At 41.6% G+C, this 27,509-nt stretch overlaps 1 protein-coding gene across 1 annotated transcript in view; it reads right to left on the bottom strand.

Annotated features, from left to right (window-relative positions):
- Window positions 1–1,987: 1,987 nt before the first annotated feature.
- The window catches only part of MEI4 (meiotic double-stranded break formation protein 4), a 118,201-nt gene continuing 92,679 nt past the window's right edge, over window positions 1,988–27,509 (bottom strand). The window contains exon 5 of the mRNA XM_074946856.1: window positions 1,988–2,239. Coding sequence (XP_074802957.1) covers window positions 1,988–2,239 — 252 coding nt within the window. The remainder of the gene's footprint in view (window positions 2,240–27,509) is intronic.

The following is a 27,509-nucleotide window of genomic DNA, read 5'->3' as shown; positions in this document are numbered from 1 at the left end:
CTGGGGCACCTGGCATTGGCCACTGTTGGAAGACAGGATACTGGGCTAGATGGATCTTTGGTCTGACCCAGTATGGCTGTTCTTATGTTCTTAGTTTTGTTCACTTTGTGTATCTCGCCTCTTTTTCCACCACCCTGTGTGTCAATGTCACTTTTACCTTTCTCCTCCAACACAGTAAGTAGAAGCGTTGACCAAGAAAAGAAAAAAAACAACAATTCAAAAGCAACCCCCCAAAAAGTTACCATGCTAGTGGACAAGTGGTTGACAAGCTTAAGTAAATATCTACTAAATTTTATATCTGTAACTTGTCAGTATGGGTGGAATTAGCTGATTTTCTGATGTGGCTATTCAGGAATAGTAGTTCATCTGATTTATACATCAAATGGAGTTTTGTTGAAATTTATTAATATAAAACATGAAAAAAATGGTACCCCATGCTATAACCAAAACCCAAGTTTAATAACTCGAACATAATATTAGAGAGTGGTAAAACAGAAATTACAAGACAATTTCCTTAATGGACCAGTTATGCCTATATAACAGCAGTGTTGTTCTGTTGCAACATAATACTAATATATTTTAGCAATATAGAAAATACAGTTATGATCATTAAAATAATATGTATTACCATTTAATACAAACATCTTTCCAATGTTACTGAAGATGTGTTTTACTGAATTTTAGTAACAGATAAAAACAGATTAAAATCGATATGAAGCAAACTTTGTGATGGGAAGAAACTGTACAAATATTTAAAATATGTAATTTATAATTGAATCTCGCTAATAGAACTCACAATGATATTAATATTGTTTGATCTCCCTGAGAAAATTGTAATACATTTTAGTAATTACCCTCCAAATATATCAAAAATTCTGGATCACTGGAATAACTATTGGGCCCATATTTTAAAGTTTTCATGTTTAAGAAGATTCCTATTAAAGTAGGTAAATAGTTATGTAAATCCTGTATAAAGAAATGAAAATCCAAAAATTAGATATAATGTATGAACATTTAAATGGAATTTTATCTGTCTTACCTTAGGATTTTTAGGTTCAAGCAATTACAAAATGAGCTAAATTAATACAGGTGCAACTCTGCTAACGTCAGTTGAGTTACTTCAGAGGTAATTTGGCTCAGTGTTTATGCATGTACTATTAGTGTATATGCAATGTTTGGTGAAAATGAGAAAAGGATAAAAATAGACATAAATCAAACATTGGTTAAATCAGACATAAAAGAAATATTTTGGTTAAGTCGGAGACTACAACTGACCTAAGAGAATGGTAGTAGGCATCATGTATAGTATAGCGGTACTTAGCTAAAATTATTTTTTCTGAAAATAACAAGGCTTCTGCATATGAATATATATCTGTATTTGCACCACAGCATTGAAATCTTCGCTATACACAATTTAACCTTAACATATTGGCCAAGATTTAAAACAGTAATAAAATAAAAACATGGATGCCTACAGTTAGGCTTGTGAGTCCATATTTAGGCACCTAAATAAATGATCTGATTGTCAAAAGTGCTGAGTATTCAATAGCTCCTACTGAAACATACAGAAACTGCTGGATGAGCAGCGCTTTTGAAAGTCATGCCACTTATTTATGTGCCTAAATATGGATTCATGAGCCTAACTGGAGCATTAAATTTTTTTAAATCTTGGACTTAATCTAAAAGTTCATTTTACTTACTTATTCTAAATATCACATAAAATGACTTTGCTGCTCAAATTCCATTCATGTAGACAATGTAATACACAGGAGTTTCCATAATAAAACCCAACATTTACCCACAGTTACTACACACAGGGGCATTCAAGATATCACTCTTTTCTATATGAAGAATGGAAAAACAACCACATTTTCTTAGATATTGTTGTTTAGTATAATCACTGAAAGTCTTTCAATAGTGACCATTTTCATGCTCTGGTTTTTCCACAGCTGTAATGAATATACTGCTAAAAAGAAGCCTGGCTGTTTTAAACAATTTGCATTTGAGATGAGTTCAAAAGAGCACCCAGTCTCCACATATAAACAGAAAACAATGGGAATTCATCAGCAAGATGGAGAATAATTTGATCAAGGTTCTGCAGAAATTTGCTTTTTTCTTCTCCATCATAGTCTGAGCTTGAAATGTTACCTTCTCCTGTCCCCTTCTGAAGAAGCTGTTCCAAAATCATGCAGAGAGAAAAAATATTCTCATATTGGGTAATATTATACTTGGCCTCGATCTAGAAATAAAGAAAGAAGTGCATAAGCATAAACTGAAAATGCTTTTACAGTCCATCAACACAGAAGATACTCCAGAGAATGTTGTTAAAATTCTTAGCAATGTTTATTTTGATATAATTGAGGATAAACCTACAATTAGTTACATTTCCCCACAAAAAATAGCCTTTTCATTATACATGCCACCCTCCAAGCAATTAAATATATTTTAAAATCCAAAGCTTACCATTTTCCATGGTAAACAGTTTAAGAAAGCTTATTTTTCCACTTAGCCACAGAAAGACCATGACATACTATGATACATGGATGTACCAATCAAAATCAATGCAGTGGTACCTTCAGATCAGCTTTTTAAAACAAATACATTATAAACTGAATAAATCTTTCCTTAAACCCTCAAATACCAAACAACATAGTGTTAAGCACTCCTAGTTTTACATGAGAAATGAGGTAATTTAGCACCAAGGAATTAGACATAATAATGCACAATTGGTTTTTCCATGGAAAAACCAGTCTTGAAGGCTACTGAATCTCTCTCAGGCTACAAGATTGGACATGGAAAGACACCACCAGTTGTTATGATGGATTATTTCTTGATGTCCATTGAGACATTAACACTCGTTCTCCTGGACCTCTAGCTGGCATTTGATACCACTGATCACTAAACTATTCAGAATCTATCTTGCGGGCGGAAATGGCCTTAAATACAATGGTTTCTCTCAGACTGAACCCTGAAATTTGTTATACCAACTGTCCATCCTCCTCCAAAAGCCTTTGACTTTCTCTCACTTATTATTCAACATCTACATACACACTTTTCATGGAGTATGCAGTGGTAGTGTCATCTTTAATTAAAATAGCTTAACAAAAGAAAGACTAAAGGGTGACATTATTACAGGCTACAGGTACCTATATGGGGAACAAATATTGAACAATGGGCTCTTCAGTTTATCAAAGAAAAGTATAACATGATCCTTTGGCTGGAAGTTGAAGATAGACACATTCAGATTGGAAATAAGGCACAAATTTTTAACAGGAAGTGTAATTAACCATTAGAACAACTTACCAAGGGTTGTGGTGGATTCTCCATCACAGACACTTTTTAAATTAAGATTTTATATTTGTTTAAGAGATATGTTCTAGGAATTATTTTGGGGCAGTTCTATGGCTGGTGTTATAAAGGAGATCATACTATATGATCTCTATGATCCTTTCTGGCCCTTGGAATCTACGAAGCTCAACACTGCTTCTTCAGACCCGGCAAGATTAAAAAGCCAAGGGCATAAAGGGGAAAATAAAAGGATTGAAACATCACAGAATGTGAAACTATACGAGATAAACCTGAGGCACAAAGGATAGGTGGGTACATGGAGTTACAGTCAAGGTTTGTGTTGGAACCTTATCCAAGTTTGTGCAGGAATCTTAAGTTCAAATTCCCTCAGTTTCTCGCATTTAGTTTCTCCCTCCCACCCCACTCTCATATAACATTATATTAGTGTTATAAAAGGATAATACATTCTCAACCATAACTCCCAGTTATTGTCCTGGGAGTTGCATAGTCAGGACTATATCTTGAATATATTGTTCACTGTTTTTCTTCTAGTACCAAAGCTCTCCATGGGACATCTGCAGGATTGGTGAGAAAAACTTTGACCTTCTCTGTTTGCTGATACCTTGGAAACTCCACAAGCGTGAACTCATGGAGTTTTCCTACTGTGGATTTGGGATATCGCAGTCATTGATTTAGTGAGGGGAATGGGGACACAGATTTAATTGGTTGTATAATTTTAAAAAAATGACCTGTGATTTATTACAAGTGTGGTCATCCCCTCCCCCCACCCCAAGACAAATGAAAAGAAATGTTACAGAATGATGAACTAAGAAAAATGAATGTGTAGTTAAGGTACTTTGGAGGTCTGTGTTCAACTCCAGTTATTCCAAATATTTTCTGTGTGACCTTAGCCAAGTTACTTAGGATGGAATTTTCAAAAGCATCTAAGTGAGTAAGGGGCACCAGTACCATTGCTTTCAATTGGATTGGTACTCCAGAATCACTTTGACAATTTATACCTTCAAGTCAGTGGGACTGCTATGGGTACCTGCATTACCCCACAGTATACCAACATTTTTATGGCTGACTTAGAACAACGCTTCCTCAGCTCTTGTCTCCTAACAGGAGAGCGTTGTGGCTGGCGGCAAGCAGCTCCCAGGCTGATTGAGGAAGCAGCTTCAGCTGTGGCCACGCCCCAATCAGGGCCCAGCTGGCCCTTGTAAGAGGGCAGTGGGCTAGGAGCAGACAGACACTCTCTCTCTAGCCTTTGGAGAGGGAGGGACCTGGCTGCTGGGGAGCGTACCAAGGTATCTGAGGTGGAGCACGGCTGGGGGAAGGCCAGAGGAGCTGGGGAGCTCTGGCCTGGAACCCCGCAGGCTGAAGACCTAGCATTAGGCCAAACAGGTGCTGGGGTTGCAGGGGGCAGCCCAAGGGTAGGCAGAGGCAGCAGGTCCAAGCCCTCCTTGCCGGTGATGAGTGGCAATTATACTGCAGTCCGCACCAGTGAACAGGGGCTAGATGACTGGCAGTAGCCAAGACTGAGGCAAGGTGGGGATGGGGGGCAGTGGGGTTCCCCGGGGAGGGGAGACCCACCAAGACTGCAGGGGTACTGCAAGGGGCAGAAACCCAGTGGAAAAGGGCACTGGGGTCCAGGAGGGACACGGGGTCCCAGCAGTAGTGAGACATCGGCCTGCAGAGGACGATCCAGAGCCGGAGAGCTAATTCCTGAGACGCCCAGCAGGAGGCGCCACAGGGGTGAGTCTCACCACTGTTACACGCCCTTACTCTACTTATGCTACATTGATGACATCTTCATCATCTGGACCCATGGGAAGGAGGCCCTTGAGGAATTCCACCAGGATTTCAACAATTTCCACCCCACCATCAATCTCAGCCTGGACGAGTCCACACAAGAGATCCACTTCCTGGACACTACAGTGCAAGTAAGCGATGGTCACATAAACACCGCCCTATACTGGAAACCTACTGACTGCTATACTTACCTACATGCCTCCAACTTTCCTCCAGACCACATCACATGATCCATGGTCTACAGCCAATCCCTCAGACAGAGACAAACACCTACAAGATCTCTAATAGCATTCTTAAAACTACAATACCCACCTGGTGAAGTGAAGAAACAGATTGACAGAACCAGAAGGGTACCCAGAAGTCACCTACTACAGAACAGGCCCAACAAAGAAAGTAACAGAACGCCACTAGTCATCACTTCCAGCCCCAACTAAAACCTGTCCAGCGCATCATCAAGGATCTACAACCTATCCTGAAAGACGATCCCTCACTCTCACAGACCTTGGGAGACAGGCCAGTCCTCCCTTACAGAGAGCCCCGCAACTTGAAGCAAATACTCACCAGCAACTACACACCACACAACAAAAACACTAACCCAGGAACAAATCCTTGCAACAAACCCCGTTGCCAACTCTATCCGCATATCTATTCAAGGGACACCATCATAGGACCCAACCACATCAGCCACACCATCAGCGGCTCATTCACCTGCACATCTATCAATGTGATATATGCTATCATGTGGCAGCAATGCCCCTCTGCCATGTACATTGGCCAAACTGGACAGTCTCTACACAAATGAATAAATGGACACAAATCAGATATCAAGAATTAGAACATTCAAAAACCAGTAGGAGAGCACCTCAATCTCCCCGGACACTCAATAACAGACTTAAAAGTGGCAATTCTTCAACAAAAAAACTTCAAAGACAGACTCCAACTAGAAACTACAGAACTGGAATTAATTTGCAAACTGAACACCATCAAATTAGGCCTGAATAAAGACTGGGAGTGGCTGGGTCACTACAAAATTAAATTTCCTCCTGCTGAAACTCACACCCTTTTGTCAACTGTTTGAAATGAGCCAGGTTGATTACATTGGCCTCATTAGCACTACAAAAGTGATTTTCCCCCCTCCCTTGGTATTCACCCCTTCTTGTCAACTGTTGAGAATAGCCCACTTCCACCTTAATTGAATGGGCTCTTTAGCACTGACCCTCCACTTGGTAAGGCAACTCCCATCTTTTCATGTGCTGTGTATTTATACTTGCCTACTGTATTTTCCACTCCATGCATCTGATGAAGTGGGTTTTAGCCCATGAAAGCTTACAACCAAATAACTTTGTTAGTCTCTAAGGTGCCACAAGGACTCCTCGTTGTTTTTGCTGATACAGACTAACACAGCTACCCACTCTGAAACCTTTGAGTTTTTAGAAAATCCTACCCTTAATGTCTCAATGCCACAGTTCCCCATTGGTAAAATGGAGAGAATACTTCCCATTGTCATAGGGGTGTTCTCAGGATAAATTCATTAATGTTTGTGGGGCACTCAGATACTATGATGATGGAACTCATCTAACCACCTAAACAGAATACTGGAGTAGAGGGGTTCACAGATGTAACAAAATGGAATGTGATTCAATCTATTTTAAAGGAGTTTTTGTATTTCTTTCTTTAGCATGATCTAGGTTGTATGCAATACAACAAACATATATGGAATCAAGTCTCTTCAAGACGCCATTTCCTTGAATTTTATACAAGATGCTTGTGTAAAAGAGCATGACAATATAGACATGAAGTGCAGTATGTAAAATCTTGTGACCTATAACCACAGAATGCTATCTTTCTTGAGGGACCACTCTCATAGTAAGGTTTTCTTCACTCCGAATATTATTTACAACTATTTTCCTCTGCTGTGGAAAAGAGAACAGGTACCTGCTATTCATATTCATCACATGTGGTCAGATAGTTTCCATTCATGTTTTAATCCTGGAGGTGTTTCCAAAAACATCCTTAACAATATATTGTAAAAATATGTTCATTTGTAAATGTACTGAAATTCTAGAGCAGAAAACACTGATATTCTTGAGATATTTTGTACAATTTTCAAGAGTGACTAATAACTTTAGGTGGCTCTATTTGAGTGTCCATCTTAAATGGACCCAATTATCAGAAAATGTTGGGTGTACATGCGCTTTGAAAATCAGACTCCTTTTAGGTGTATCAACTTGGGCACCCAAAAATGAAGTCTCCACAAATCAATTTTCACTTTTGAAAACTCAGCCCATAATATACATAATATGGTAATGTTTTAGTAATTGCATTTTCTATTACATTACAAAACATATAACAATTTTAATGAGCTATAATGGAAATATCAATTTTATTGTACAATTACATGTTTGTTATTGTATCATGTTGGCAAACATATTAACCTGAGGCCATCACTAATTAAATACAAATGAATAATTATATACAGATTTATAGGCAGTTTATCATACAATCGAATTCTGTTTCTGAGGATGATGAATCCAATCCTGCTCTTACTGCAGTCAGTTGCAAGACAAGTATTGAAGGATCACAACCTAAAAGAGTGACAGAGAAAACTTTTGTGGTTTCTCATAAAAGAGTTAGCCACCAACCTGGAGATCATACCAGATTTGGCCCACCCAAGGACACAGGTAAGCTGGGTAGTCTCTCCCTATTGCACACTACAAACCCTCAGGAGAAACAGTCCAAATTTGTTTAGTAAACTATTACTGTTAATGGCACATAATCAGAAACCTGCCCAACCCTAACCAATTAAAACTTCTAACAACTATAAAATGAGGATTCTTTACAGATTTGTAGAGTCTAAGGCCAGAAGGAACCATTGTGATCATCTAGACTGGCCTCCACCATAATGCAAGCCATTGAGCTTCTGCAAAATAATTCCTATTTAGTTTAATTAATAAAGCAAAGGTTTTGATTGTTTATTTTTATGCAGTTGCTTAATCCAAACTGGCGGATGTCTCTATTATGGGAAACCAAAATTACAAGAAAGAAACATTTCCTCTCTCCTATATGACAATCACCAGCTGGGATGACACTGCTAGAAAGTAAAAGCAGAAAGATAAATTCGTAATCAAAGCAAATTCTTAAATGAAAAAATCCAAATTCTTTGCCATTACTAAATAGCGAGGGAAGTCATCTTTGTTGAATGAGGTCATATACCAAGGTGGTGATTTGTTACAAGCATGACAACTGTATCTGATATACAATTATCTCTATATGCAAATTGCAGTTTTCAATTCATTGAGGGCCTTCTTAGGATCATTATATATTAGAGTATCTGAAATCCTTAGGCACTGGGTTTATTAAAGTAAAATTTTAAACCCTTCTTATGACCAGCATGTGGAATTGCCTTTCCATTTGGTATTAGGCTGTCAGGAACAAAAAGGAACTATAAAAGAAAATGAAAAGGCAGTGTCCTGCTTAGTAGCAAAACCCATTGTTTTTTTCAGTACTATCTTGTCCTGAAAAGACCATAATTATGGTAGCTAGATGAATGAAGTTCCTAGCTAGCTGATTCTTCTAGCTAAAACAATAGCCAGTAGGAAACTAACTTTATACATGAGAAAGTATAGAAATATGTTTAGTAAGGGTGAAAAAAATGGTTTGTATCTCTGGCTATCCAGATGTTCATATGCATACAAGCAGACCTCAACCTCTAATTTCTGACTGTTTGGGCTATAGCACCAAAAATGTCAGCACCAAATTTCATTATGGCACAGATCATGCAGCAATAAAATAGTGTGAAATAATACTTCAATGAGAAGAGAAAGTTACTCACCTTGCAGTAACTGAGGTTCTTCGAGATGTGTCCCCCTGTGGGTGCTCCACTCCCAGTAATGGTGTGTCCCAGCGCCGTTGATCGGAGATCTTTGGTAGCAGTGTCTGGTTGGGATGCACGTGCTCAGCTGCTGTCTCATGGCGTCGTTAGGGTCTGCCTGAGCACGCGCATCCCGCACCCCCCTCAGTTCCTTCTCTACCATAGAGTTGTCTGATTAGTACTCCAAAGTAGAGGAGAGGAGGGTGGGTAGTGGAGCACCCACAGGGGGACACATCTCGAAGAACCTCAGTTACTGCAAGGTGAGTAACTTTCTCGTCTTCTTTGAGTGCTGTCCCTGTGGGTGCTTAACTTCAAGAAACAAATAATCTAGGGAATTTACGAAATGGTTTAGTTCTGTCAAGATAGAATGCAAGAGCCCATTGGACGTCGAGGGTATGTAATGCCATTTCCTGTGGAGTTGAGTGAGGCTTGGGATGGAATACACGTAAATGTATTGGCTGGTTAAAGGTTGAAGGTAGACACCACCTTGGGGAGGAATTTGGGGTGGGGTCGCATAGTAACCTTGTCTTTCGAGAAAATGGTGTAGGGAGGGTAGGCCATCAGGGCGCTTATTTCACCAACCCTTCTCGTTGACGTTATGGCAACCAAGAAAGTCACTTTTGTGGACATGTTGGGCAGGGATGAGGTGGCCAGGGGCTCCAAAGGGGGTTTCATAAGAGTGCAGAGAACTAGGTTGAGACTCCAGGAGGCTACTGGTGAATGAATCTCAGGGTAGAGATTTTGCAGGCCCGTGAGGATGTTTCATGGTTGGGTGGGCGAAAAGTCAATAGCCGTCCAGAGCATCATGGAAGGTGGTAAGGGCCATGAGGTGTACTCTGATAGAACTGAGTGAAAGCCCGTCCTGTTTTAGTTTGAAAAGATAGTCTAAGATGTCAGGGAGGGTTGTAGTCTGTGGTGTCAGGTGTCTGTGGAAGCACCAGATGGAGAAGCGTTTCCACTTTTGCAGGTAAGTCTTATGAGTGGAGTCCCTTCTACTGTGCAGGAGGACATGTTGGACCTGTTCCGAGCAAGCTAATTCGTGGGATTGAAACCATGAAGGAACCACGCCATCAAATGGAGTTTCTGGAGCTGCGGATGAAGAAGCTGACAGCAATTCTGGGAGAGGAGATCTGGTCTGTCGGGGAGAGTCCGGGAGGACAGATGGACATGCATAGCAGGTAAGGATACCATGTCTGTCTGTCTGGGACAAGCTGGGGCAATAAGTATGACCCGGGCCTTGTCCTCTGTGATCTTGCGTAGAACCCTGTGAATCAGTGGAATCGGTGGAAAAGCATACATGAGGGAGTTGTTCCAAGGAATGAGGAACACATCCCCTAGAGATGCGTTTCCGAGTCCCGCTCTGTAGCAAAATAGATGGCATTTACGGTTTTCAGGTGTGGCAAACAGGTCTATCAATGGAGTGCCCCAGTGGGAGAAGAGCTGTCGAAGTATCATCGGATGTAATTCCCATTCATGTTCCTCGGAGAAGTGTCTGCTGAGTGTCAGCGGTAGTGTTGTGACACCCAGGCAGGTCAGAAGTGGTGATTTCTATGTGATGTTGTATGCACCAATTCCATAGTTGGCTTCTTCATCCACATAGGGAGTGAGATCGTGCATAGGGAGTGAGATCGTGCTCCTCCCTGCCTGTTGATGTAAAACATACATGCTATATTGTCCCTCAGAACTAAAGGAAAGGGAGACCTGGGAAATGGCTAGCTAACTATTTCTATTTTTCTTTACTTATTTCCTACAATAACGAGGGAAGAGATAAGCACTGCCCCAAGTCTCGTCTTCAGCCGAGGATGGTTAAGAAGGAACTGAGGGGGGTTGGGGACGCGCGTGCTCAGGCAGACCCGAATGATGACGTGAGACATCACCTGAGCACGTGCGTCCTGACCAAGCACTGCTACCGAAGATCTCCGATCAATGGTGCCGGGACGCACCGTCACCGGTAGTGGAGCACCCACAGGAACAGCACTCGAAGAACTATTGGTCACTCATCATTTTTGAAAAACCGGGAAAGTGCGTATATGTGGATTTAGGATCTTATAACTTTAGGTTCCAATTTTATGAAAACTGTGACCTAAAAGAGGATAACAGTTTTTTCATGTTCTTTGTGAAAACTCCTACTGATGGCAGTACAAGCTCTCCTGTAATTAAACAGTGGTTTATGGCCCTAACCTTGCTTGCTGCTCCCATCCAGGAACCATAATTAAAAATGTAATTTGGCCACTTCCAGAAAATATACCTCTTATTGTAATCATCCTCTTCCAATTTAAATTTCTCACCTCATTGACTGGCTTTTTCAAAACTTGATGAATTGGCCAAACATCCCCACATTGCTCCCCACAGCAAAATGGGCGAGGGAGAAGTTATCACTGTGGCGTGACTGAATGTTGTGGTCTTCTTGGTATAGCAGTTGATAGGAACCTTTGTAGCACCGAGACCACAGATTCCTTTTTATGATAAACGATAGCCATAAAACATACAAAGAACACTATCGAGAATTCAGAAACTGCAAAAGGAGAATGTTTAAAATGCAAGAAATCACTTTGAAATAAATACAGTGTGGCAAAAAATGTTAACTACAACTTCAATCACTTTTTTTTTAAATACTACAAAAGCAAGAGATCACTGAAGGAGGAAATTAGAATGTTACGTAATATAAAATGAAGTCACAGAGCATGGCAAAATACCTAAAATATTAAATTAGAATTTCACTGATGTACAGTTATACTCCATCCGACAGCCAGAATCCTGACATCCAGTATAAATGAATCTAGCACCTGCATTCAGTGGTGATTAAATTTCTTGACCCGGAATCCCTGAGTAATTGCCCCCCCCCTAAATTTTCCTCCACATCCAAGCAAACACTTTCACTCATTCTGATAAAAAAGTATTCCCCCCACCCACTCAAATTACTAGTGCTTGAGGGCTCACAGATAAGCCTTTTCCAAAATTGTACTAGAAGATACAAAGTGACCTGGGACAATATATTTTAGCAAGTCTACATTGTATAAAGTTTTGGGTAACTGGGTGACAAAGGAGGGGACATAAACCTTTAGGGTGTGTCTACACTTGCAACTGTACATGGATACATGTGCATTCTTGTGCCAGAATTCCCTATGTTCACATCTGAAGCATATTTCTGAAGGACAGTCTTCTGTGTGAAAGTTAGCATGCATAAGGGGTGTGGGTATGTATGTACATGCCTCTGCTGTGGCTTAGCCCTGTACCCATTCTACAGAGCAGTGTGGACTGGGGTAAGGAGCGGGTACCATGGCACAAGTAGTAGCAAACTGTGCTTCAGAACAAGTAATCATGGTTTGCTTAGCAGTATTCTAGAAACAGGGAAATCTCTGTCAGACTCCTGTGCATTCTCTGTGATGCACACTAACAGGAACCCTGTATTCACGTAATGACTACACAGGCTATGGACAGGGTCAGTTCAACCACGCAGCTAACTTTTCAATAGGGACATTGAGACATTAAGAGGTAACAATCAACACCTTTTTTCTACAAGAAATTTGCATGGAAGTAATGATTCAGTAGTATAACAGAGACTGGATGTGTGTCAAATGTTTTCCTGGATAGATTATTTGGCCCAGGAACTTCATAGGAAGGACTGCACTGGATCAGTGTAGTGTTCTGGACAGTGCCCAGTGCCAGATGCTTCAGACAGAAGATGTAAAAACCCTGCAGTATGCAGATATGGAATAATCTGCCTCCAGCAATGAGTCTCATCCTAACCCCTATTTATTAGAGCTTGGTTTAAACCCTAAAGCGTAAGGTTTAATATCTTTTCCAAAATGGGATTAACTATTAACAACTCTGAATATTCATCATATCCATAGACGTATCCAAGCCCTTCCTAAATCTTGCTACATTCCTGGTCTCAATAACATCCTGTGACAAGACTCCAACAAGTCCAACTACATGTTGTATGAAAAAATGTTACCTTTAAAATTTTGAATTTGCCACTCTAACGTCACTGAATATCCCCATGTACTGTGTTATGAGCAGAATGAATAGAAGCTCCTAATCTACCTTCTCTATAAAATTCGTTATTTTATACAGTTTTATTGTGTCCCGTCTTTTTTGTCTCCCTTCTAAATTAAACAATCCGAGTCGTTTCCTATTTCTCTTTATATGAGTGTTTTTCAGGCTTCAAGTCATTCATGATGGTCTACTCTGAACACCCTCTAATTCTATAATATATTTTTCAGATGAGGTGACCAGTTTTTCACACCAGAATTCCAGATGAGGCCGCACCATGATTTGTATAATGGTATATTTTCATTATTCTCCATCCCGTTCCTTATACAGACTAACATCTCATTTGCTTTTTTTCCACTGCTGCTGCTGCATATGGAGCTGAGGTCTTCACTGAGCTGTATACAGTGTTGCTCAGGTCCCTTTAATGAGCCCCATGGTTAATTCAGGAACCTGTAAGGTGCACAAAAAGATTATTTTTTCTCTACAATGTGTATTTCTTAGCCAATTTAGTTCAGTTTTGATAAATGCAATCAGTTGCCCTTTCTCTGTGATTGGTTAAATCCCTCTGAAGTTCCTCACAATCCTTCTTGGTCTTCACTATCCTTAATAACTTTGTATCATCTGCAAACTTTGCCACCTCACTACTCACCTCCTTTTCTAGGTCTTTAATAAATATATTAAATACTGGATGCCATATTGTTGTTAACCTTTCACCACGATGAAAATTGACTTCTTAATTCTTTGTTTCCTGGCTTCCAACCACTTTTTAATTCTGGACCATCCTGTGTGTGTCACTGTAGCAGGATGGTCACCTGCTCCTGCCTTCAAAGGCTTAAAACAGCCCGGGGAGAGGGCTGTGGTACGGAAGGAAAAGCGGGGCTGATTGGGAGAAGCAGCCTCAGCTGGGGGCCACGTCCCAATCAGGCCGCAGCTGGCTTAATCATGGCACAGCTGGCCCTTATAAGAGGGCGGTGGGCCAGGAGCACACAGAGTCTCTCTCTAGATGTTGAGAGGGAGGGGCCTGACTGCTGGGAGCTGAGCAGGGTACCTAAAGCAGAGCAGAGCAGAGCAGAGCTGGGGAAAGGCCAGAGGAGCTGGGAAGCTCCAGCTTGAGAAACCCCCAGGCTGCAGGCTTTGATGAAGGCCTAGGAAAAGGGTAATGGGGTTGCAGAGGGCAGCCTAAGGGTAGGCAGAAGCCGCAGGTCCAGAACCTCCTTGCTGATGATGAGTGGCAATTATACTGCAATCCGCCCTAGGGAGCAGGAGCTAGATGGTGACTGGCAGTAGCCAAAGACTGATGCGAGGTGGGGATAGAGGGTGGGGGTTCCCTGGAGGAGTGGGGGGGAGACCCAGATCTGTGGGGTACTGTCAGGGGACAGCACCCTGGGTAAAAGGGGCACTGGGGTCCGGGAGGGACACGGGGCCAGCAGCAAGGCTGGAATGCTAATTCCCTGGACAACCGGCAGGAGGCACTGCAGGGGTGAGTTGGCTCACCATGACAATCACCCTCTGACTGCTTAGCTTCCTCTGAACTGAAACTAATCTACTTTTATGTAAACAAAATTCAACCATATTAAGGTATGGAAATACACAGTTAAGACACCTAAACTACCTTATCTCTGTCCTGTAGTGACACCATAATAGGAAAAATATGAAAAAAACCTTAATCTCAGTTTCATCTAACCTGAGACTACACACGCTAAAATATCTTCATCATAATTGTAAGGTTATTGCACAGTATTACCCCATGTAATTCTTGGTATGGGCTAATTACAACATCCCTGTAAATGTTTTTCATTATATATATATATGTAAATTGGGTCCTACCTTTGTTGTTATGGGTTGGGCACAATTGCCACCTTTCATTCAGGGTAACTGTAAAGTAGTGGCTGAAACTAAAGCAGCAGCCCCCAAAACATCGGCATATGGAAAAGCTTGAGTAGAAGCTGAACCAGGTGGCCCAAGGGGTTTCAAACACAGGGGCTAGTGCTTTGATTGTTGGAACTGTTTTTGTCTGGGTATATGTGACAGAAGGGAGACAGAATTGGCCAGAAAGTCAAGCAGACAGTAACAGAAGCGTTGGTAATGTGGCCCCCAGGGAAAGCTTTTGGGGTACAGGGAGCTGGCTGGAAAGGCACATTGGGAAGAGCAAGCACATGAACTGTATCCTGCTATTTGACTCTTATTGTGTTCAGGGAAACAGGACTTTATGTATAAACTTTGTAAATAAACAGCACTGCATTAAAGAAAATACCTGGCTCTATCATCAGTTTATCCTCCTAGTGGAAACAACCCATAGAGCTTTGTATAACTAGCCACTTGGGTCAAAAGGGGAAACAACATTATACACACAAATACAGAATGCACATGTAATATACATACATACACATGCACATGCGTAGATGTTTTAATCATGTGAAACAGTGCAGATTCATGCAATAGATTGATCATGCACTTTTGACCATCTCAGCCCATTGATCCATTTCCCTGGGACTCATTCCAATACTCTGACTCAGTGAGCAACTTCAAGCAAAGAATCTTTTAAAAATGTATATGTTTATCTGTTAGATGAATATTTCATTTTCCTCCCAAATGTGGAGTTCTCTCCCCTCCCCCCCAAAAAAATATTCCAGCAGAAACCATAATATGCAAGACTGAGTCCTAGGATAGCTTTTTCCATACATTAAAATATTATGAATACAAAAAGTGTTATCTTGGGCTCCTATAGGATTAGAAACTTGACCTTTATAATACTGGAAAAGGGAAATTCCCAGTAATTTATGGCACCAACTTTTAACCCAGTAAGGATCTGAGATAAAAAATGTCAAGACTATGTACAGAATGCTATTTTAGGGTATTTTCAGGGGTTTTATGGCCTCTCATAGTCATGTTCACAGACTCCTGAAGTGCAACTTATTTCAGCTGCAGGAGAACAGAAATCCATGCAGAACCACACCAGCACAGAAAGGAATTCTGATAGTCTGGAACAAGAACTGTGCCAGACAAAGCTTGCCAGTATCGCCAATATTTGGCAACAGTATACCAAATGTTCCTTATATTATTGCAGAACTGTCTGTGTGAGTAGGTCACCTTTTGTCTGTCTCTCTTCATTGTCCTCTCTTGGAAGCTGCCTCATTTTCCTATTGTTGTCCCGTTAATGATGACAGCAGAATTTCGGACCTTATACATAAGTTTCTCATTTGGAGCCCAAATCGGTGACACAGAGTCAGGAATTTTGTTTATTTACAAAATGTTCACACGTCCTGTTTCTGTGAATAAGGGTGATAACAAATGGCACACAGGAGACTCCCTCTTGTGGAAACTTCAGATAAGGTATCTCTGTCCTGTCCCAGAAGCAGCTGTCTGGAACCTATCTCTCTGCTTACCTCATGCCTCTTTTCCTCCCTAAACCCTTCCACTTTGTACCTGGGAAACCTCAACGGCAAGGCTGGTCATTAAGATCATGTATCCTGGAAAGTTGTACCTGGGCATTTGCCTACTTTTTGTGCGCTGCTTTGCATACAAACGAACCTCAGAAAAGTCCACGTGTGTGGAAAAAAATTGCTTTAACTCCACACAATTATTGACTCATTGAGTGCAGTTACTGTCTGGAATCTTTAACAGTTTCTTTTGGCATAACATTATTTTCCTCTAAAGGCAGTACTGGGAAGAGGAAAGATATGATCAGCCAGGAACTGCAAACACTACTTTTTCAGAAGGTGCAGGTAAAATAGCAGACTTAGCTAAGAGGGAAGCAGGAAGGATTTATATACAATCGACAGCTAATTAATTTACCTTGTTTTCAAATTATTGAACAACACAGCTTGCTGCTAGATGGAGCCTTTGTAAGATGGGAAAAAAGAGCACTGCCTCTGAGGCGGATGAATCATAGTGGAACTAGGGGTGCTGCCGCACCTCCTGGCTTGAAGTGTTTTCCATTATATAGAGGGTTTACAGTTCAGTGCAGAGGATCTGATGACCAGTGGCAGACTGGGGATGGCCTCTTTCCTGCTCATGGTTGTCAGAGCTGGTGGCTGTCCCATTGGGGTCCGCAGAACCGGGAGCGTCAATAAGTCCCTGATCACTGCAAAGGACTCCAGGGTTGAAGGCACTGGAATTCCGTTGGGGCCACGATGGCTTCCCAGTGTTGGCGGTGCGTACCGCACCGGAATCAACATTCTGGGCGGAGTCGACGGTGCTTCCATGGAACTGGCGGTGGAGGAGTGACCCGACGTAGGTCGCAGTCCACTGTCTTCCCCTTGCTTGCCTTTCTTCGGCATGGGTGAGCACCCTCTGTCAGTGTACTTCTTTTTATGCTTCTCCCATGGCATTGGAGATGGAGACAAGTGCCAGGATGCATGTGATGCTGGAGGAGCACTTCACTCCAAGGCTGAAATGCTCTGTGCAGAATTTGAATCGCTTGGCTCTGAAGCCAGTCTAAGGATGGCTTCCATTAGGATAGCCTTCAGTCTGTTCTCTTTTACCTTCTTCGTGCGACAAATTTGACAGTGGTCTCTCATTTGAGATTCTCTCAGACACTTCAGAGAAGTGGAGTGTGGGTCGCTCAAGGGCATAGTAGGCACAAGGTTTGAAGCCTGGAGACTGGGGCATGCCTGGTCCCAGGAGCAAAGGGAGCCCCGCAACGATAAGGGGTGGGGTTCTAACTATACCAGTACTATTTACAATATATATACTACAACTATACTGAGACTAACAAGCTATGAAACAAGGAAAACCACTGAGAAGAACGCCTCGCTGAAGCAAGAGGAGTTGTTTGAAGTGTAATATACGCTGTATAAAAGAGCAAAGGATCTCTACTAGAACTGAAAGTTCTTATCTATTTTTCTTTATTTAGAGCTCTGATTCTACACATCTGAGCAGTGCCAGAGAAATTTCTTTTTTGCTCCCTGACTTAATAAATTGGATTTTAAGCAAGAGACTTAAGTGAATGTTACTTCTTCAGATAGTTAATTGATTATCAACCCTTACATCTTTCCTTAATCTTCATTTTTTCTTATTTCATCTCATCTGTTTCTCCCTCTGGATCCCTGGGCTCGGGGGAGGGGGGGAAGGGGAAAGGGGATGGGTGTCTGGGCAAGGAGGGGTAAAGGGGAGCCCCGCAGCTGGGCTCTGGGAGGGGAGGGGGTGCAGATATCTGGGCCGGGGGCCCGACTGCTGGGCTGGGGGGTTGTAGCTGGGCTGGGGGGGGCCCCAGATGGGATCGGGGGGAGGGGTTGTGGGTGTCTGGCCCCCCAGCTGGGCTCTGTGGGAGTAAGAGGGCAGAGAAACAGGAACTGGGTGTCATAGTGGTTTCTTTAACTCTCTACTCCTGGGGGAATATTTGTGTGTCTGTATTGTTACAGACATACTTGCTGACTGGTATTTTGAAATAAATTACCAGAATAATTGAAACTGGTGTGATTATATAGTGTTATTTTGACAAATAAAATTTGCAGAACTTTACAGAATTTAAAATATTGTGCAGAGAATTTTTAAATTTTTGATGCAGAATGCCCCCAGGAGTACATTTTGTACATACCATGTTTCAAGTGTAAACTGATTGTCACAGTGGTCAGGAAGTTATTCTTTCCCTCCCTTCTACAGTAATGTACATCCAGGAGGCATATTAGATTCTCTCCTCTTCCCCCAGTTCTAATTCAGAGGATACTGGAAATGATTTGAGAATGACCATTTGTTTCTTCAGATAGTGATAATTTTCTCTACCATTCATATGGCCAATGTATATTTTTTTCCTTCCAGGGGACTTTCACCCCAACACCTTTGTTTTTTATTTCAGAAATTATTTCAGTCTCCTCATCAATATGTGGCAGTTATAAAGACACTACAAATTGACTTTTTACAATGCTGTAGAGAAGTTCAGGTAACTTGTGTCTTATTTTAAAGCAACAGGGAATGTTTTCAAACTGAATGTTCCAATGGCATGTGAATATTTATCTGGATAATTAAAACTTACAAAAACAAACAAAAATACTTGAAACAGGGGTGGGGGAGCACCGGTGGGGAGAGACTGAGAATATAATGTACCCTTTATAGCATGCTTACTGCTATCCTTAATTGTTGTCTGGGGCTTAGATACCATGGTGATCAGTACCTCAGAAATAGCCAAGACAGGCAGTCATGAAAGAATACACAGAATGTCTACTTGTTCTGACTGTAAAGCCATTGTCTTCAGTTAAAAGGTAATTACCCTACAAATCATCATGCTTCAGGATTTATTACTTTACTAATTAGCATTTCTTTCAAGAGCAAACCTCACTGAATGCATTTTTTTTGTTTTCTGTTTTTTCAATTCAGATTTCTATATCTGGTCTGGTCTGACATCTTTGCCACTAATCCTAATTAACAATACTAATATTCACCTGCCAGGAAAATCTGAAGTGATCAATTCTACATTTCAGTGTTTAGACAAATGTCACATCCCCAAGCATTCATTTTTATAAAATGTACAGAAACCCTGTAAAACATTTTTATCTGACTCAATGGGCACTAGGGGCCTGATTCTGCCATCCTTACTCACAATGAGTAGCACTTTCTCCTCACAGGGACTACTTGCAGGATCAGGTAAAACTCATTTAGTGTCAGGATGGTTGGATCATGCTCTAAATTAATATATCTGACAGTTTCAGTCCACTCCAGGAAAAAGGTCACACAAGACATGAATCTGTTGCAGCAGAGTGTTTCACAATTACAAATCTAAGCAAAATTTTGGCAACAAAATTTCAGAAGTTCCAGCCAGTCTCACTTTGGAGGCTTGAGGACCAAGAGTAAGAATACTGCGCTAATAGCATATATAAAATAACAATATTCTGACAAACACTGGAAGACACTTTTGGTAGCAAAGGAAACAAGCACTTTTAAAATCCTACCCAAGAAAAGCAAAGATGCTCTTTCTACAGAAATATAAGAAGAGCACATCTGTGGATTGTATTCCCCCCAGGTCATTAAGCAGAGTCATCTATTACTAATATCTAATATATAAAACAATGTTGTGAATTCCATGAAATTCTTAAACCTTCTTAAGCAGTATTACTCTTATTTCTAATACGATTTCCTGGATATATTGTGGGACATTACATATACTAGCAAAAACACATTAACACTTTCACTTTGGAATAGTAATCATAATAGTAATCACCTTGGAAGCAACCTGACCAGGGAACAAAAAGATTAACAATACAAATTCAAATCTGCATTATGCTTTTAAAAGACAGCTAAAACATGAGTCACTAAGAAATCTCATTTAGAGAGAAGCATACTTAAAGTGAATGTATGAGCCCACCTTTATGTCCCTGTGGTAACAGGACTAAATGTACATACCAATCTCCCTCTATTTTATGATGCAAAAACCTCAACTGTCAGATCTGACATTCCATTATGTTGTTATTTGTATGATGTATGCCTAGAAGAATCAATATCATTCTTCACAGCTGATGCTTGAAATACATTTTATAACAGAAAATAGTGTAAAACTGGCTGCTAAAATACTTTCTCTCCAAACTAGAAGGAATCACTGAGGAATATTCCTAGTTGAAAAGGTTTAATTTATTTAGGGCTGGTTTATTCAATCCAATGGAGATCTTAGGGAAAGAAGCAAAAGGACCTGGAAACTCTAAGGTTGATTTCATGGAAATTCTTAATTAGGGTGCCCTCAGATTGGACAGTGGGTTTTTGGGAGGGGGGCAGGGAGAACAGCTCCCCAGTCCTGGAAGCCCACAGAGGACAGAAACTGTAATCCTGCATAGAGAGAGAAAAAGGAGGTCTGCAGAAGGCTGGACCTTCAAGACAGTTCTGTTGGTCCCCCTAGCAGCACAGTTCCCTTTGGAGTACATTAATGCTACTTCAAAAGCACCCCTGGATACATAAGAACCTGGGGCAGCAAGGGATGGTACCACTGTGTGCTTTTCCATCCCACTCCTCAAAGTCCTGTGGGTCACTGACCCTACAAAGTTTTAGTGGAGGAGCTTTCATATGGTCAAGACAGGGTGGGTTGATGATAATTCAGATGTGGCTCTCCTTAAGTAAATTCATCTGAGTAAGTTTCTACATGCTCTTGTTAACAGAGATAATGAGTAAAAATGTAAATAGCTTTAACATCAGGGTTTTTTAATATGAAGTTTAAGAGTGAAATCCTTACTCTTCTCATACAGAAGAAAGGCCTGTAAACAGGGAAAAGTCTTTGTGACCCTCTTCTCCTCCCCTCCCCAGCTGCTGGCTCTGAGGAAGCGAAGAAAGGTCTACAGGGGCATCTACTGTTTCTCCTTTATGGTCAAGTGTCCCTGGAAAGGATAGGAGGCTGTTGTTTCTGACAAGAGCTCTATTTTGAACAAGTTTTTCTTGCATCTTGCTGTGAACAGAGACAGTAATGGGAGCTTTGGAGGAAGCAGCTGCAGACTCTTTACTTGGAAGTAGTGGGACTTAGTGAGTGGTGCATTTGGTCCCTCTGTAGGTTATTCCCACCCACTGCAATCAGCTGTTCCATGGCATGCAGGAGGCAGCTGGGGGGAGGCAGAGGAGCAAGAGCAGGATGCACTCGGGAGGAGGGGGCAGAACAGGGTGTGGGTGGAGCGGGGTCAGGAGGAGGCAGGGAAGGGGTGGGGCCTTGAGGGAAGCGGTGGAGTGGGGGAGAGGCCTGGGACAGAGCAGGGGGTCAAGCACTCCATGGCACAATAGAAAATTGGAGCCTCTGCTCATGGGGGGGGGGGGTTAGACTCCAGTGTCGCCCAGTGTGCTCACCAGACTGTTTCCTCCACCACTTGTTAGCTTGATTGCTTTGTTTACCTTATAAGTAAACATACTTTCATTGTCCTCTGCTTGTAATTGAGCCAGGTAGGCAGACAAATCCACATTCCTTTATCTAAGGCAGGCTTGATTTATTCACTACCTCCAAAACATAACATATTTCCAGCACACATACATAACTCTTTATAGACAACTGCACATACATCACACAATGATATTATGACCAGCGTGTCAGCAATTGTTGTATGATACCTTACAAGACACTGTTTGACTAAATACTCTGACAACAATGTGCTGTGTATACCCTTTGCCAGTTGGCATAAAGAGGCTTTTAGGATCACAAGCAGGTTCTGCTCCATCCTCATTGGCAGACAGTAGGGAAACAGTATTTCCTTAGGGAATTAACCCTTTTGAGGCCCAACTTCTAGCTAGTGTGAAGCTGCCACTAGTGGCAGGTCATCTAACAAATACGCTGAGTACCATTCTGAGTGCTGTACTTTCTCATCTAGGATACCTGATTCATAGTAAGCACATACATAATTTTTAGAGGTTGGATATTGTGACAGAGTTCCTCCTCTGCCTTGGTGGATCCTGTGCTTTTTGGCAGATTTACTTGCCTCAGAGGTTCACAGCAGCCCTCAGTTTGGCTGCTTCTGCTAGAGGCTCAAACCTGCCACTCACTCACTGGCCAGCATGGGGGAAACGGAGAACAATCTCTGCAGTCTCTGTTGTCACACCTAGTGGGTCGGGGACAGGCCAGATCCCTTTCCAAATTAGACCTTCCCTTCTGGTGTTGCTCACAGACCAGGTCAACTCCTCCTGTGTCCGATCAGGAGTTGGTGGGATGGGGGGAAACCCGGATCCGCCCTCTACACTGGGTTTCAGCCCAGGGCCCTGTGGATAGCAGCTGTCTACGTCTCCTGCATCAGCAGCACACCTTCTCACTCCTTGCACGCCCCCCACTAACTGATGGGAGGTCCTTTTTAAACCAGGTGTCCTGATTAGTCTGCCTGCCTTAATTGATTCTAGTATGTTCTTAATTGGCTCCAGGTGTCTTAATTAGCTTGCCTGTCTTAATTGGTTCTAGCAGGTTCCTGATTGCTCTAGCACAGCCCCTGCTCTGGTCACTGAGGGAACAGAAAACTATTCATCCAGTGGCCAGTATATTTGCCTCCTGTACCCCAGTGGTCAGGGTCTGTCACATATCCCTCCCCCCTGCTCAACACCAAGCGGACAAAACCATTTATGGGTCAAGCATTGATAGCATTATCTTACATGGAATGTGCTATCTAACTGTAATGTATTTGTGCCCCCACTTCTTTTGAACATTTTCCACTTAAAAGGCTCCTAAATTGCTTGTTATGCTGGAAGGTTTTAATGGCCGTCTTTCATCTAGAGGAAATCACAGACCTCCTTAAAACTGATAGGCTTGCCACCCCACCTTTCATTCAGCCTGAAACATTAGAAACCATTACCCAAGGCACTGGGCCACAAAGGAAGACCTAAGCAAGCACTCACACAGAGAGAATAAGAGTGGTTCCCTAGAGACTGATTGCAAATGGAGGGGGTGGGGTATTGATTGGTTGGAGCTGTGTGTGTGGCTGTGTGCAAGTGAGGAGCAGAAAACAACCAAAAGAAAAGGAGTACTAGTGACACCTTAGAGACTAACCAATTTATTTGAGCATAAGCTTTCGTGAGCTACAGCTCACTTCATCGGATGCATTCAGTGGAAAATACAGTGAGGAGATTTATATACACAAAGAACATGAAAAAATGGGTGTTATCATACACACTGTAAGGAGAGTGATGACTTAAAATGAGCTATTACCAGCAGGAGAGCGGGGGGGAAGGGGGAAGAAAACCTTTTGTAGTGATAATCAAGGTGGGCCATTGCCAGCAGTTAACAGGAACATCTGAGGAGCAGTGAGGGGTGGGGGGGAAATAAACATGGGGAAATAGTTTTACTTTGTGTAATGACACATCCACTCCCAGTCTCTATTCAAGCCTAAGTTAATTGTATCCAGTTTGCAAATTAATTCCAATTCAGCAGTCTCTCACTGGAGTCTGTTTTTGAAGTCTTTTTGTTGTAATATTGCGACTTTTAGGTCTGTAATGGAGTGACCAGAGAGATTGAAGTGTTCTCCGACTGGTTTATGAATGTTATAATTCTTGACATCTGATTTGTGTCCATTTACTCTTTTACGTAGAGACTGTCCAGTTTGACCAATGTACATGGCAGAGGGGCATTGCTGGCACATGATGGCATATATCACATAGGTAGATGTGCAGGTGAACGAGCCTCTGATAGTGTGGCTGATGTGATTAGGCCCTATGATGGTGTCCCCTGAATAGATATGTGGACACAGTTGGCAACGGGCTTTGTTGCAAGGATAGGTTCCTGGGTTAGTGGTTCTGTTGTGTGGTGTGTGGTTGCTGGTGAGTATTTGCTTCAGGTTAGGGGGCTGTCTGTAAGCAAGGACTGGCCTGTCTCCCAAGATTTGTGAGAGTGATGGGTCGTCCTTCAGGATAGGTTGTAGATCCTTGATGATGCGTTGGAGAGGTTTTAGTTGGGGGCTGAAGGTGATGGCTAGTGGTGTTCTGTTATTATCTTTGTTGGGCCTGTCCTGTAGTAGGTGACTTCTGGGTACTCTTCTGGCTCTGTCAATTTGTTTCTTCACTTCAGCAGGTGGGTATTGTAGTTGTAAGAATGCTTGATAGACATCTTGTAGGTGTTTGTCTCTGTCTGAGGGGTTGGAGCAAATGCAGTTGTATCGTAGAGCTTGGCTGTAGATGCTGGATCGTGTGGTGTGGTCAGGGTGAAAGCTGGAGGCATGTAGGTAGGAATAGCGGTCAGTAGGTTTCCGGTATAGGGTGGTGTTTATGTGACCATCGCTAATTAGCACAGTAGTGTCCAGGAAGTGGATCTGTTGTGTGGACATGGCCCACCTTGATTATCACTACAAAAGGTTTTCTCCCCGACCCTCTCCCCCCGGCTCTCCTGCTGGTAATAGCTCATCTTAAGTGATCACTCTCCTTACAATGTGTATGATAACACCCATTTTTTCCATGTTCTGTGTGTATATAAATCTCCTCACTGTATTTTCCACTGTATGCATCCGATGAAGTGAGCTGTAGCTCATGAAAGCTTATGCTCAAATAAATTGGTTAGTCTCTAAGGTGCCACTAGTACTCCTTTTCTTTTTGCGAATACAGACTAACACGGCTGCTACTCTGAAAGAAAACAACCAGAAAGTCAAAAGAGCCCACAGACAGCAAGAGAAGCAGTCCTGACCTCCACAGAGGAAACAGTGACAAAGCTCCTTGGCACAGGACTGGCTGAAAAGGCAGGTTTGGATTTCTGAGCAATGAGACTGCCTGCTGTTTGTTCCTGCTGCCTTCAGGGAAACAGAACTCTGTGTACATTCTTTGTAAATAAACAGAATTGCACAAAAGATTATAATCAATTTCTCCTCCTAAAGAAAACAACCCAGCAAGGCCCCACATATTGATTAACTGTTCAGACCAAGGGGCAACATACTCAACCAAACCACTAAGGCTGCTTTCATCTTTTTTCCTAAGTTTAGGAAGGGTATTATTATTTGTAGCGTATCCACTTATATTTATTCTTTCCTATTTTGGCCAGATATCCCATTCCACAGCAAAATAATTCCTTAAAAGTATGACTAAGCTTTTAATATGAATTTAAACACTCCTGTAAGGGCTGGATTGACAATCTGGAGAGTCAAGTCCTCTATTTATCCACAGAAGAGATAAAATATGGGCAGTGTAAATACAACCTTACCCAAACTGCCCAGCCAATATAGTTCAAACCCGACCTGAGGGGAACAAATTCAGGATGGAGACAGCAGTTAATTCTCCACGTCAGCTCAGTTCTTGGTCTCTCAGCTAAGATTGCAAAGAAGGGTGCAAAATGTGGTGGTTTTTGTGATGTGGACATCTATCCACTGGACTAAGTCCATTAAACTTATTTCAACTAGTCCACCAAAACAGCCATTATTTTCTAACAAGTTTTTGACATTAATACCGAATACCGGATTTCAGTGGGAAATCTAAAGGGGCATGGTGCAAATATATAATTTAATGTAAATTAGAGAAGAAAATCAAGCTGTGCTGCTTTTCTTGTTTAGTTTATGCAAAAGATATGCAGGGTGTAAGTCTCTGAAGAATAAAAACCTGCATGTGTGAAAAATCAAATTCTGAATAGAGTATTAGTATTCAACAGTTAAAATGACTTAGCAGTTTCGCCCAAATCTGTGAAAAATGAAAAATATGAACAGAATATTTGATTGCAAAGCTTATGAGGCATGGAATACCATAAAATAGTACATCTGAAAGATTAAAACACGCTGTAAAGCTTAATTTTGGATGCAAGTTACTCCTACTACAACATGACATTGATGGAAAAGTCAATAGATTTGTTTCTAATGTTTCTTCTGGACTTTCTATAAACTAAAATGGTCTGACTGTGATAGAGTAGGGTTTCTTCTACAACTTTACTTTGCCATTAATCGTTTCATTATAGATCTCCTACATCTCAAAGAGAAACTTCTAGGTGTTTTCAATTTTTTCGTATCAACATAGTATTGTAGAAAGACAGGGCTAACTGAGCTTCATAGTATTTTTGAACAACAATGTGCACTGACACACAGGCAGTGGCACACAGCCACACACTGCCCCTCTCTTGCAATTCCAGGAGGCATTCCACAGCTCCTGGGAAGCACAACTCCCCTGCCACTCCTTAGGAGAGAACAATGTGCAAATCTCTGCCAGGGCTAGCTACTATTGGAACCATCCTTCTGCAGTGATGGGTAAACACTGCATCATCATGCTAGTGCCAGAGAAAGCAAAATTAACTTGAACGGGGATTAAAACTAGAACCTTTCTTCAGTATCCAAGCTGAAAGAAATGCAAAAATTAGACAGCACTATGTAGCAAAACTATATATTTAGAATTCCTCCACTTTTAGTAAGTTAAATATTATTGGTAACAGAATAAAGAATTTAAAATAGTATAAACAAATATTATAATAAATGAAGGACCATATTCTGCAAGCCTTACGCAGTCTTAGCTTTTACAAATGGTTATCAACCTCTGACAAATCTCCAGCTCTGGGGCAAATTAATTGAGACGGTTGTGATGAAGCAACTCCAGTAGAATTTGAGGTCCTCTGATTTTTTTGACCTGGCTCAGACAGGTTCAAGGTTTGTGTGTGGTAAGAAAAGCATGCTGGTGTTAGTGATCTGATTCTAACAGAGGAAGATAAAATTTGTGTTGACTGTTTTATATCTGTTGGCTGCTACTCTTTATCTCCCTTTCCCACTGCCCCACTGGAACTCAGAATGTAGCAATGGACTGTTGTATCCAACCTCGACTGATGATCCCATGTAGAAGAACATCAGAACCAGGGAATGTTGTCTGTCCATTAACAACTGCACATCAACATTCTGGTGAGAAAGGGGATCCTGAATGCAATAATGAAATTCAGACACCTGGTATTTTAAGACTATCATTCAAACCACCATCATGTTCTACATCAACTGCCAACCATACAAAAAAGGTACAATTGATTCAGAACACAGCATCCCCGTTACTCAGCAACACGGACTACAGAGAGCTAGCACCCCAGGCTCCCCTTTCTGAATAGGAGGTCAAGCTCAAGGTTTTGGTACTTATCTTCAAAGCCTTCCATGGAGTGAACCGAAGCTACATAAAGGATTGTCTCACCCTACATGATCATAAACTAATTTACATGACAGATATG

Source organism: Natator depressus, chromosome 3, assembly GCF_965152275.1.
Source record: "Natator depressus isolate rNatDep1 chromosome 3, rNatDep2.hap1, whole genome shotgun sequence".
Lineage (NCBI taxonomy): Eukaryota > Metazoa > Chordata > Testudines > Cheloniidae > Natator > Natator depressus.
Note: the sequence above shows the minus strand (reverse complement) of the source record. Positions and strands in the feature narration are given on the sequence as shown.